At 39.8% G+C, this 13,938-nt stretch overlaps 1 protein-coding gene across 6 annotated transcripts in view; it reads right to left on the bottom strand.

Annotated features, from left to right (window-relative positions):
- Nucleotides 1-13,938, bottom strand: part of lmo7a (LIM domain 7a) — a 63,720-nt gene that overhangs the window by 23,864 nt on the left and 25,918 nt on the right. For all 6 annotated transcript variants that reach the window (XM_086123166.1, XM_086123172.1, XM_086123171.1 and 3 more), the window contains exons 4-6: nt 11,331-11,437; nt 2,204-2,234; nt 1,470-1,583 (exon numbers count right to left, since the gene is read on the bottom strand). In XM_086123166.1, the coding sequence (XP_085979292.1) occupies nt 1,470-1,583; nt 2,204-2,234; nt 11,331-11,437 (252 nt within the window). The remainder of the gene's footprint in view (nt 1-1,469; nt 1,584-2,203; nt 2,235-11,330; nt 11,438-13,938) is intronic.

Genomic DNA, 13,938 nt, shown 5'->3' with positions numbered 1-13,938 from the left:
CTCGCTTGGCCATGGGTCTCTCGCTTTTGCATTTACACAAAACCTCAGTGTCCAACAAGTACAGTTCAGTTCAGTTCAGCATGGTTTTTATGGAATGCACAAATCACAATGTCTGTTTTACTTTTTGTGACTTCACTGATGGAGTTCTCAGTAGTATGGCACCCAAGTCACTACCCCACTTTCTCCCCATGCAAGCACACTTCTTGTTCTGCACCAAAAAGTATTATCTTGCGAATTCACCGACCAACAAACCGCAATGAAAGCATAACCTCTTTTCTCGCTTCATGCTTTGCAAAGACGACAGTTGCAATATTAAACACAATGTCAATACTTCATCACTAACTGACAAACTAATTAACTGATTAGCAAACCGACTATAGAGTGCAAACGAAAACAACTTGACAAGCTACCTAAAAATTGGACTAAGATTCTAACCAGTTAATTAACCGACTATGCCTATTGAACTAGCAAACGAACTACAAAACTAGCTCAATGTCTAACTAACTAACACATTAATTAGCTATGTAATTAATTGGATAATTATCTCACTAGTGAGGTAGTGAACTAAACATGTGACAAGTAGCAAAATAAGCAATTAAATAGCCAGCTAATGAACTAACAAACCTCCAAATTAACTAGCTGTCTGACAACCAACTAATTCACAAACTAAACCAGGGGTCAAGAAGGTGGTGTACGAGGGCACCAGGTAGCCCCCAAGGATCACATGAGTAGCTGGCGGGAAGACCTCTAAAAATAGTTGACCAGTGATGGCACTGTGATTTTCCAGGAATGTTGTAGAATTGATCATTTGAAAATGTAAACACTGGCAGACATTTAGAGTAACACTGTTTCCTAATTATCGTGAGAAACCATGATCAGTCTATTCACGAATCTCTTTTATTCGTAAGAATCACATTACAATCACATTATGAAAGGTAAACACTCATTTGAGCAAATTTATTACAGAACTGTGAATCAAACTCGCAGCCATTGGCATGAATCACTCCTCAAGAAGTAGCTGTTAAGTTTCAAAGAGCTCGGTGACCACTGAACTAACAAAAATAAACTCAAATAGATGTCACTCTTAAACACTGTTGAAGAAGTTAATTTTCAATGAAACAGGCATTGCACACTTGCAACACACCCAATTCCAGGTTGAGGAACATTACAGTATTACTGCTGCATGTACAAAATGTGCCCAGACCAGTCCAGTCACATGACGATGACAGTGAGCAAGTTGGTAAACAGGACTTAAATAACCTCGTGAAGCCATGGGTTCATACAGTATATTACTTAACCTAACTATGCCTTTAGCTTGGACTCCCCCATGCGGCGCGCATGCCAGGTTACACCCTTTACACACCAAGGGAGCCTACAGGAATGCACTGTGCCGTCGCTGTGAAAGTGGATTGCAATAATATTCACACAGTATGAAGTGCTTGTTTTAATATACTGATGTGGGGTCTTACCTTGTGAAGTGCTGTGCCAAGTAATCCCTCAAACGCCTTGAAATTCAGGTAAGGTCCATCATAGGAACGCTCGCCCTGAGCTTTTCTACCAAGCCAGTAAAGTGTGATCAGCACCTGCAGTATACAAACATGCATGAAATATCTGAGGTTTTGGAATGAGGACACAAAATAATTAATTCATAATAATAATTTAAAAAAACGAAGCTAGCTCACTGATATCCTCACTGACTGAACTGGACACATTTTTTTATTTATTTTTTATTTTTTGCAAGAAACAATTTAAAATCTAATAGTAAAAGTTAATATACTAAATATATAGCACCACGAGGGTGGCCAAAGTCCAGCCGAGCGGCATTTTGCAGCGCACACATCTTTTTTATAAGCCTGTGGCATGTGTTAAACGACATCACACAAATCCTCATAGCTTTTCAAAAATAAGCTTTCTATGTGGGCTTTTAAATAACTACTCGCATATTGTTTTTTTTAAGCATGTTTAATATTTTTGAATAATTATCAGGGGGAGGACAACCTAAACAAGCCGTATGCAGGAATAGTTGTTACGATTGGATGTCTGTCCATGTTTTATGTTATGTGTTCTGTTGTATTATTTTATTTGATGTTAACGGTCCAGTAAAGCACTTTGTTAAAGCTGCAGCTGTACTGAGAGCACTATATGAATAAAAATGTATTGTATTGTAAACTGCAATGTCACAAACAAACAAATCACAACTCACATTTTTGAGTCTCCGGTCGGTCTCTTCGTCCCTGTGAGAGTGAAAAGTTCGAAAAGAGAGGTCACTGTGTGTGTACGTATACAGTACGTGTGTGTGTGTGTGTGTGTGAGTGGACAATAAAATATGCACATTGAAAGCGCTAGAAAGTGACAGCACAGGCCAGACTACAGTGCCCGCCCTTCACACGACAACACAAAAGGCTGAGAAAACACCACACTCACACACACACACATACACATACACACACACACACACACACACACACACACACACACGCACACACACACACACGTTCCTGAAAATACCATCATGAAGGGAATCACCGAGAAGCACTTATTTATTTGTTGGGCCCTGTTGTTTTTTTAACTGACTTGCAAAAATAACCAAATAACTGGAAAGAAACTGACATGAAATTAAGCTTAAACTAAGCTGTCAGTTTCCCGTGCTAGCCTCCAGCAAACAGACTCACCATTTTTTTTTTTTTGTGAACAAAGGTCTTTGTCATTTTCTGTGACTGGTATGGTGCATTTGACCATCTGTTTGTGCTGACAATGCGCAACATTGACCACAATTTCGCCTGCTACCTTCGTTTCTTGCTTTGGCCCCCAGCTGCTGATGGGCTAACTTCAAAGATGTTTGTCGTTTGTGGAATTGGCTTGTACTCCCTCTCTTTGTGGAATTTGACAAATTAGACTGCTATGTTAGCTTTGCGAGACATCAGACAATTTGCGAGCTAACATGCTTGTTATTTGAGAAAGAGGTTCCCACATCTTGTTTTTGTGATACTTGTCAGAAATGTGCACAGTGTGAAAATACAGACTGCTACTTTAGCTTCTAGCTATACAAAACTGGTTGGTGAACATGTTTGTGACTTGTGAAGCAGGTCTGCTCCATTCTTTGATCTCATTCCCATTGCTTGACAGTATTCTCAGATGGAGCAGGTGCCGGAGCACTGAGTAAAAATATAGGCTGCGATGTTAGCTTTGAGCTAGCTACTGAATAGACACCTGTAAAGTGCTTGTAAAAGGACTCAAGAGATAGAACGTTGCGAATTATGTTTTAAAGTTTTTCATTGGATTTGTTGTTGACACATTTTCTTGTGTGACAGTTAATGTGACATAATTGTATGTTTTTGCTGCTCTTAATAAAAATAAACTGGTTTACTTCAGCATACAAGGCTGTAAATAAATAACATATATAAATAACACAAGTTTGAATTTTTCCACGTCACCTAACAAAGCTGACAATGTCAATCTGAGAAGTGAAAAGTACTTTCTATAAGCATAGTAAAGGTACAGTCGAAATTGCCTGCTTGTCATCTCTATTCAGAGGGGCCCATAAACACTGATGATGGCCCACACAGTACACGAGTGGCGAGATACGGTAAATTTACACTCACGCATTTGTGCCATCACATGCAAACCCAATTGCCACATGTGCCCTCCTCGCTTTCATGCCTTCCTTGCATGCAACCTGACTGATACACCTGTAAGGCTAGGCTTTTTGTAGGCGGGGCATAAAACAAGGACAGTCGGTTGATTAAACAGTAATAATGATATGAGTGACTTTGATTATGAATGCTAGAGTTGGAGCTACACACATTCCTTGTTTGTGTTGTGCACATTCTTGGCAATAAACTTGGGCTCAATTGTACAAGTTCAAGTGGTTAGTGATAAGAGTGTGTCAATCCGATACTAAGAAATACAGTCAGTATCACAGATATGATACTTTGGAATAATTAATGGGAATGCATTATGAAATTGCAATCTCTAACTGAATATTCATGACTTGTTTTTCCCTTTGGATTATTAATCTTCTATATGCAGAACAGCACATGACTAAACCTGGAAAACAGGTCCCCAGGCTTTGTCTGGATGCTGTGATGTAAAAGAACGTGTAAAATGTGTGTTTGTGTGTGTTTTTTTAATGGCTGGTTTCTTTGGACAAACATCATACATGCATTCAATTCATATATTATTTAAATGCATAAATTTAACATGGGATATGGATCAAGCCGGGCTGTGATTGACAAACTTCTTCAAACAACTGATGCACCCCGCAAAGGTGATATAATTTGTGATAGGAGATAAAGTTGAAATTGCCAATATTAATTTAGTTTAGAACACAAGTAAAACACAAACTATCATTTATCACGTCACATAATCATAATTTCAACCACTTCTGAATATCTTTAAACATTGCTGTCGTAAACATGTAGTACTGTACAGTACTGGAAACAGCTTGTGGCAATTCACATGTCTAGCTAGTCTCTGTTTTGCTTGTTCCATGTAGTCCTGTCACCCCTTCCCACTGTCCACTTCTGTACTTCTGTGTTACAAAAATAATAGCATTCAAAACCTAACTTCCTCCTCAGCTTATGCAAGTACATTCACAGACATGTGTGGTGGATACCATTGTATTTAAATATAACCACAGCATGCTTCAAACCCTCTAAATTATTGTTGAAATCAAATGACACATGGACATGTACAAAACACTATCGGGGTGGAAGGCAGTGCCCATGGAGGTCTGCTTGCAGTTCGTTATAATGTGTGCGCTGACCCATTGCATGGACTCCTGCAAATCAGTTTCTGCTTCTGCAATGTAAAGGACTATGCGCCTCTCACACACTGATTTTAAAGGGAATGAGAGGAACCGCTTTGATTGGCTGTGAAGCAACTTGGCTATGTTCACACCCACAATGGCGCAAACTGGCCGTTTCTAACTGTGCCAAGCTACGTGCATTTTTGAAAATACGATAACTTGGTGTAGCATGCCCCTTCACACAGTTAGACCGTGCTGCACTCCAGACTTGCGGTAGGCACAAATATAGATCCCACTGGAACTGGGTTACTTTGTGTGATGTATGCTACATTGTATGAGGGGTTTTAGCGAGCCATACACCGTTCTCTTGTACTATGTGAACTTCAAAACTGAACTCTAAATAACTATTTCAGTGGGTCCAAAACCTGAGGGCATTGCTGCTTTAACATCAGCTGACAGTCAGTGTGATCAGCTGTATAGTTAGTTGATTCCTGTTCTATTCTATTCTATTATATAGTGCATAAGCATATGTTTTAAAAATGTTATACGAGTGAAAGCAAATGTTTACAAAGCCTTCTTACTGTAAGCTCCCACAGGAAACCCTGCAGCTCCACACATGCTCATCCTTTCACTTGTGCAAACTTCTCGTTCAAACACACACACATGACGTAGAGACATGGCTCAGGGATCAACAAAATGTTAGCATATGTACAGGCGGTAATAGAGTGGCCCTATACCACACTCAGTACACTGTACACAATAAGTGCAATTTTGAGAGCTTATTGTATTTGTTAAATCTAACATATATGTATAAAAATGTTTTATATACTGTATATATATATATTTTTAATTTGTAATATGACCAAAAACGACACAATTTTCGATGGTCATAAATTGCACTGGTGTATTCACCACCTCATCTGAAATGTCACTGATCAGTGTGATATCATTCACTGGTCTCTCTCTCTCTCTCTCTCTCTCTTTCTCTCGTACATGCAGGCTGCTTAGTACAAGTACACTAAGTAGAACACACACACACACACACACACACACACATTATGCAACTCTTGAACAGAGGAGGCACCCGTGCCAGGCATCGTATTGTGTCTTCAAGTGTATAACGAGGTCTGGTGTTTAACCATGAATAATACCACCCTCATTTATTTTTATGATGGGTTCACCATCACCTAATGCTGCCGCACTTCCAAGTGAGGCCACGTAGGAAAGCATGAAGCTACCACACCCATGCACGCAGAGAAATGCAACAAGAAACAACTAAATCTAATCTATCTGCTCATTTATATTCTTCAGAGGATGGTGTGAGCACCAAGGGTGGGAGTAAGTAACATACTGTACGTGTAGGTCACAAGAAAGTCTCAAGTCATAACCCTAAACTCTCAAGCAAGTCCAAATCACCGGGGGGAAAAAACTAAATAAATAAGCAAGCCAAGTCTATTCATCACCAAAATTTAAGTCGAATCATTACTTGGTTCAAGCTAGTTGGAAGTCAACTCAAACTCTTGCTCAGTCACAACATATGTTGGAGTGATAAATATATACATATTTTTTACTGATCATACTACAAAAAAGTACCTTACCTGTAAAAACATTGAACATTGTTATTGTTATCTTAAAAAAATATGTTAATAGCAACCCCTGACTGCGCTGCACAACTATGGGGTGCGGGGGGTTGTGGTTATGGTTGGGGATGTGTTCGACCTCATAATATACGTGACAAGCTACTAACTACATGTAACTAACTAGTAAGTTATGAGCTTTAAAAGGTAGTCTATAATACTCAAGATATCAACAACTAAAAATGAGCCTGTAAGCTACAATGTAGCACAAGCTATGAGCTAGTTGATGCTACACTCTCCTGAAGGCTGCTCTCCATGCTGTAGTTTCATGGTGAAGTGAAATAGTTTCCATGATTCATCTGGAACACTTTCATTTCCCTGTCAGCCGAATAGGAAAAAAAAAGGAAAGATTTGGTGTTAAGACGGTGGTGAATCAGAACCTCCAGCGTGATGAATCAGGCCTGGTCATTTTTTTTAAGGGACAGAAAAATGCTCTTATCACTGGCATCTCTGCCATAACGCTGACTATTGCCCTATGACACTTTTCATATTGTTTGTACTTTACATCACTGATAACGGCTCATCAATCAGAGGGGTCTTGCATAACCATGAGGCAGTAGAATCATCACAAAGCTCAAAGGTCAGCACACACACATCTGATAAATGCTTTTATGGTTGTTGCAGCAACTTCATACGCATGTTACAAGTTCATCGGAACAATTGTAACAATCATTACCCAGGTCTGAAGTTTTGTAATATTTCAATGTAGTCGATACACAAGCCAGAATGATCGTTTGACATTCTGCTGCAACACATTCCATTTCGATGGTAAACCAGTCCAGCAGGGTGGAAATTCTCTCACTAGTTTGGTTGAGGGTTCAAACACTTCTTGCTTTGAACTTCCTATGTGGTTTTGATATGCTTCACTCTTTTTGTACCTGTGCTAATGGTTGGCGGAGGAGTTGATGGGAAGTTGTATCTATTCAGGTTGAATAAACACATTTTTGGATTAATCTAAAACCACAAACCACGAATATCATGACATACGTCAAGTTGGATGTATTAAACAAAATGCAAAATACAAAGTATGACAATGCAAGAACCGAGACGGACGGGGTGGAACTGAAAGCTTGTGTCCCTCTGAAGCTCCGCCCAGCAGGTCAACACAATTACAAATGGGCAGTTAACATTTAGCTTAGCACACATAGCATATGCATCCACATAGGCAATGTGTGTGATATCATGACATCTCTGAACCACCGGCGAAAGGAGACTTTGATTCTCTCCTCTTTCATTTATAATTGTCATCTTATTTTTATGTCCCGTTTATGCTTTGTTACACCTGCAGTTTTGTGATATAAAATAAGATGTATGTATATGTTGATAATGTCTGCATATGTATGCATGCACTGTATATGTTTTCGTTGACTGGTGAGACACAGGTTCATTTGCATCTCCCTCCAACATATCGTTTGTGTTTGTCGTGTGTTGTTTTTCTTTCGATAGAAAAACAGAACCAGGTTAGCCCATCAATGGGTTCTCAATCATCGCATACATACTTTAAGTACCCGCTGCATGATTGTATTTGATATTGAGTTTGTGGTAATAAAGAGCTTGAAATTACTTTTTTTTGGGTGGGGGGGGGGGGTAAATTGTTCACTCGATACACAAAAAAAACCCATACTCCGCTCGTACGTATGAATGTGTGTGCCCTTAGAAATAGAATTAACTGTAAAGTACAGTTATAGTTAATTCAATTTGTGAGGACCCATAAAATGGAAGGCCTGCCTGCTTCGAGTTCAATGCCTTTAGAGGGACTTTGCAGTGTAAAAGGGAAATTCAGGCCGAGAATAGCACGGGTCCCAATGGCTTCACGGGGTGGAGGAGTTTGGACACACAGCAAAGACAGCTGTCGATGACCACTTTTTCTTGCTGCGCTCTCATCAACTTAAATGAAGATGTAAGACATTATCTCCTCCCAGTGTTCCCGCCTACTCTTACATTAGTTACACTCGACTCATAAAGTCCTGTGATGGGAAACATGGCCTATACAATTTTACACCCACACTTCTGAGTTCTTTCCCCCCAAAATTCAAACACATGCTATTCATGTCTGTTTTATGGATAAAACACACTCGCAAAACACCCACAGGTGTAAGATCGCTCCCGTACGCATTGCAGAATGCAGTGGGGTGGATGAGAGGATGCTATTTAAAGCTCCTCTACAGAGTTACGATATCATTCCGATCAATCTTGACAATCTTGCGTGTCAAATCAACCCTCCAGATAGCCTAATAATAGGACGGGGGTTCCACCTCATCTCCCCTTTTCTCACATGGTAGCAAAGAAAACAACTTGACAATTGCGATTGCAAAGTGCACTTGTAAATTGGAGAAAGTCCATTGGCGTAAATGCACTCTACTGTTTCCCCTCATATAGGGGCTTGGTAGAGATATTGCAATCAACTGTAGAGGGGATAAGATGCAATATCAAATAATATTATATTAGCCTAATGTCCCCCAAAAAGAAATTATTTAACTGGGTCAAATGAATACATATTACAATAAGCAGTACGTCAAGCGTCTTTTGAGGATAAGGGGTTTTATTATTTTTTTCCCCCACAAATAAATAAACATGTTTGATTAAAATAATGTGCAGTACTTGAGATTTAATGACAAATATTTTGGGCGGGCAGGCATTCAATACATATTTAAAATAATTTACTGTTTTTCTCTTCGATAAGTTAAAAATAATGGTTCATATATATTAAAATCCAGTGCAAATACTGAAAGGTTGCAACAAGATAGAGAATAGAACTTTCTTGTTTTAAGAGTAAAGGTGAGCACTCCTCTCAGCCCAATACTTCCCTTTTAGATCCTTCCACCCCGCCCTACATAAAACAATAAATACCTCTGGCTCAACAAACACCTTTGAGATTGAATATTGCGAACATATTTTCAAAAGAAAGTAAGGAAGACATGAAACAAGACAGCAATGGCAGAAGTAGCCAAGAAGCTAAACGACAGGTTTATGACTCATTCCAAAGCTCCATAAAGTAAGAGTTTGACACACTGATACCATAGGGCACCATTGTTACCTTGGAGGGTGTGTCATGATAACCGTGGCAGATTTGTTTGTTTAGTGTACATACAGTTGATCTCTGTGTGTTTGAGTGTGCTTTCAACATCACTTTTGGCATCAACCAGGCATAGCTCATCCAGCCCAGAGTGGATCATGGGGGGAAAAAAATGGTTTGCAGCAAGCTGCCTGCGGCAAGGAGTACTGACAGAATGAGCACCGTTACGACGCACCAAGGCCGCAAGGTCACGGGTATTTTTAAAAACAATTTGGACTTTCCCACAAAGCTAAAAAGACAAAAAACATCTGTCCACAACAGTAGTGCTGGGGGAAAAAACATACCCTTGAACTTCACGAACAAAAAAATGCAAAAAAATGCATGACAAAACCAACAGGCACTGCTCTACCACAGAATTTAAAGGATATTTACATATGTGTGTGTGTATACATACTGTATCGCTATGTACATACAAAGCATTGGCTCTACAATGTTGTCAAGCATGTCAAAATCTTACTGCTTGTGCAGCAGCCGTCCCATACACAACTGAAAAGCACGCCTCACCTATTCAGCTTCATCCTGCAGGCTCACCTGAGAGCAAAAAACGAACTGGTTGTTCGACATGCCGCTCTGCTAGCCACACTACCGAAACTTCAACAAACAATGTCGAAATGTCATCGACTTGAATATAATACTGTACTGTAGCAACAACCCAGGTGAGGGCCTCACTTTTATTCCTCTGAACTGACTTAACAGTTCCTCCAACCAATGGGAGTGAGTGACATGATCAAAACATGCCAGAGACTGCATCAATGAATCATATCTCATAAAAAAACAAAACAAAAAACCCCCAAAAAACAAACACATACCTGTAGTTTCAACATGAAAAAACATGTCAAACTAGAACGGCACTCTGTCAAGGCCAAACAACCTCACTTTGGATCAGCAACAAATTGTGTGCATTCACACAGTCGACACCAGACCTCCATCATACGCATTGTTTTGGTGATTAAGATTGATACACTTTTCAGTCAGAAATTAATGTTGATATTTGATTGACAGTGACAAGTGTGGGAGAGAAAATAACATTTATTTGGATCCTGGGCCCCCACCATGATGTGCAACACAGGGCAGATCAAGGTCAAACAATCCCTTTGGAACATCTGAATGATTTTTTTTTCAATTTTAACACATGCAAAATGAAGCCTGGCACAACCACATCAAATATTAATACGGTCTTCTGGGTTAGTAGTATTTATGTAATACTGCTGACAAAAATTTATAAAATCTGGATGAAAAAATAAATTAAATAGAAAAATAAAATGATTGTCATTTATATATATATTTATCGTAAAAATATATAATTTTGACGCAAAATAAATATGTAATAGATACATCTCCAAAGTATATATTTTACTTTTTAAATCCAAAACACAAGGTAAAAAAACATATATATCTATATATATATATATATATAGATATATATACTGTATATACTGTACATATACAGTAAAACAGCAGAGAATCTCCATCTTCCTAAGCTCTTCCATGCCCCATCCCAGAGGAGTTGTTTGAGCATTGTCCTGCTGACAAAGACAAACATCATCTGTTTTGCCTGAATTTTGACATTTTTGCATCACTAAATAATTAACAATCCAATATACTACATTTTGGAAAATTAGTTTATGGATATGTGCAAAAATTCAATGGGTTCTTCCTGTGATAATGTTTTGCGGAAATTGGTGAAGTAGTTTTAAGGCTATTTGGCCAACTGCCAAAGGGCACTGACGCCAGTTGTAATGAATAACACGCACATGTGCTGTGAGAGTGCAACAGTGTGGAACTACATTAAAAACGTCTCATTCATACACTATACAAAAAAACAGCAAACAATAAACACACTTGGGATATGCAGAAGTTAGCCACTCACTTGACTGTGACTCTTGACGACAAGTCCTGGAGGTCTCCGGGGTGAAAGAGCTGGGCCTCCTTGAGTCCGATCTTGAGGCAGGCCTTGAGGAAGACGTTAATGTTGTCCTGGATGGATGAGAACAAGAAAGCACAGATGAAGGCTGTCCACCACCACCACCACCACGCAAAAAAAGTAATCACTCAAGAATTTTCTGGTAGCACTGGCGACGCAGCCTGCGACTCATTGCTTCCAAAGTTCATGTCGCACAGGCAGGCAGGCAGGAAAGCAGGCAGGCAGGGAGGAGCATGTGTGTGTGTGTGTGTGTGTGTGTGTGTGTGTGTGCATAACAAACATTCAGTGGAGTGGAGGGAGGGGTGGCAGCCGTGTGACAGGAGCTGACTGACAGCAGCAACGCCACCTGTGGGCAGGGCTTGGGTGTGGCTAGAAATGCTAAAATGAGGAAGTGTGATGTCACAAGCTTTATGTTTGGCCTCCTCCTCCTGCTCACACCCTCACTGTGGAATCTGAGGGGCAGCGGCCTATTTTGGGGATGGTTGCTAGGAGATGTGAGTTGATAGAAACTCACCTAATCCCACTGACATTTTACAAAACCTCCCTAATCAACATTGGGGACAATCAAAGTAATCAATTGTGACTGTGTGAAGGAATGAATGATTGATTATTATTTTTAAAAATACCCCTTATGTTGTTTTTTTCAATGAATCAGTCTATTTTGTTCATTTCATCTGTGAAACCCTTTTTGTTTCGAAAGTAAGATAGATAGATAGATAGATAGATAGATAGATAGATAGATAGATAGATAGATAGATAGATAGATAGATAGATATGCTGGAGCGTATCTGAGCAGAGTTTGGGAGAAAGAGGGACTACACCCTGAACTGGTCGGCAGTCAGTCGCAGGGCACTTTTAATAATCTACGTACTAATTCATAAGTATCCACCTATCTGGTGGGTTGAATTGTTGGTATATTTATTTATTATTTCATTATATTGTTCATATCACCTTAATATCATATTTGGTCGTATGGGAGGTTTTCTCTATCACTGTTCTGCTCTCCTTTAGGACTGGAATTTGACGCAGTGACCTATTTTGGCATGCAAGGGGATAGACTATGATATTAGCATAAAGTGAGGCTTATCAATCATTTTACATGCCAATGTACAACAGTATACACTTCTCACAGAGCTAAAGTGAGTTCCAAGTGAGGACGTGGGATGACATCATCATGGTCTGGTGTAATTGCTGGGCTAGATTCTATATTTAAAAAAGCCCAAACATGCTGGCTCCAAAAGCCACGGTAGCTTGCCCACAGGCAGATTACCCAACCATTCTGCCCGTGTAATAATTATACGATCCAATCATTAATACGTAAATTAAAGGAAACCAATAAATACTGATGCCTTCCAGCGGATTTTGCCTTTCACACAAGGGTGGTGTACGATTTTAGTTTGGTACTCCAAGGCCCAGATTAAATTTATGTTGCAATGATCAAGCAATCATTTATAACTACACATATGGATAATGTTGAGTCTTCTGGGTGTACCAGCTGCCAGTTTGCCCTGCATGAGTGTATCTAACTTTTAACCTCACTTCTTAGAGCCCTCAATGAGGGTGTTGGCTGCTGAATTAGCAGGGCTGGATGGCGCAGGGTTACCCTGCTCCATTGGTGCAGTGACCCGGCTTGGGAGTAGGCTTTTCAGGGTGTGAGTGTAAGGATGCCAGCTTGTGCTACACGCATGTACGTCAGTAAAACCTCACTCTTTGGAGCCTTCAAAGATGGTACTTGTCACTGAGTTAGCGCCCCAAAGTTTTACCTAAGCCGGTGAAGCAGTGAGTGAGTGGTGTGGGATGGACCTCACAGGATTGCCACATTACACAAGAACTAAACATGTATGATTTCGGAAAGTGGGAGGAAGCCGGAGTACCCAGAGAAAACCCTCGCAAGCAAAGGAAGAACATGCAAACTCAAAACAGGAAGTCCTGAGCCAACATTTAAAACAAGGATTTCTTGACTTTGAGGCAAGCAATGTTCACGTCTGTTTATTTTGGTCATATCAACAAGTGGACAAGTTGGAAAGAGACATTCTAATGAAGACAACAATGGAAGGAAATGAGCGTCTGCTGTATTTACGTCTTAGTTAGGAGATGTTATATCTAAGAAGAGATTGCGAGCAGCCAGAAAACGGGGAGCTGCAGCAAAGTGTGGTGTCTAATAAGGCATTGTTTAGAAGAGCAACACAGTTGGCTAACATTAGCATGTGTGTTTATTATTTTGGACATTTATAGTTAATTTTTATTTCGTCTTAGATTTGCACAGCCTGCTGTGGGCCGTAGGTTTACTACTTATGCCTCATCTCAAACATAGTTCACATGCAGAGACTAATTAAGGTGGTTTTCCACCTCGCCTTCTTCAGCTCATCTCCAGAATGTTGCTTGACCGACTAGCTGACATGAATGCGTGAACAGCGCCCATGCGCCAGTATGTCGCAGGTTTGATTCCTCAATTGTGAGAGGAGCACAAAAAAGCTCCCCTGTGAACACAGACAGAAAAGAAAAGCAGATTGCTGTGAGGGATTTAAAAAAAAATCCCTTAAGTATCAATTAC

Source organism: Hippocampus guttulatus, chromosome 11 (genome assembly GCF_054856545.1).
Source record: "Hippocampus guttulatus isolate MCC_2025c chromosome 11, RoL_Hgut_1.0, whole genome shotgun sequence".
Classification (NCBI taxonomy): domain Eukaryota; kingdom Metazoa; phylum Chordata; class Actinopteri; order Syngnathiformes; family Syngnathidae; genus Hippocampus; species Hippocampus guttulatus.
This window is presented reverse-complemented; position numbering and strand designations above follow the sequence as displayed.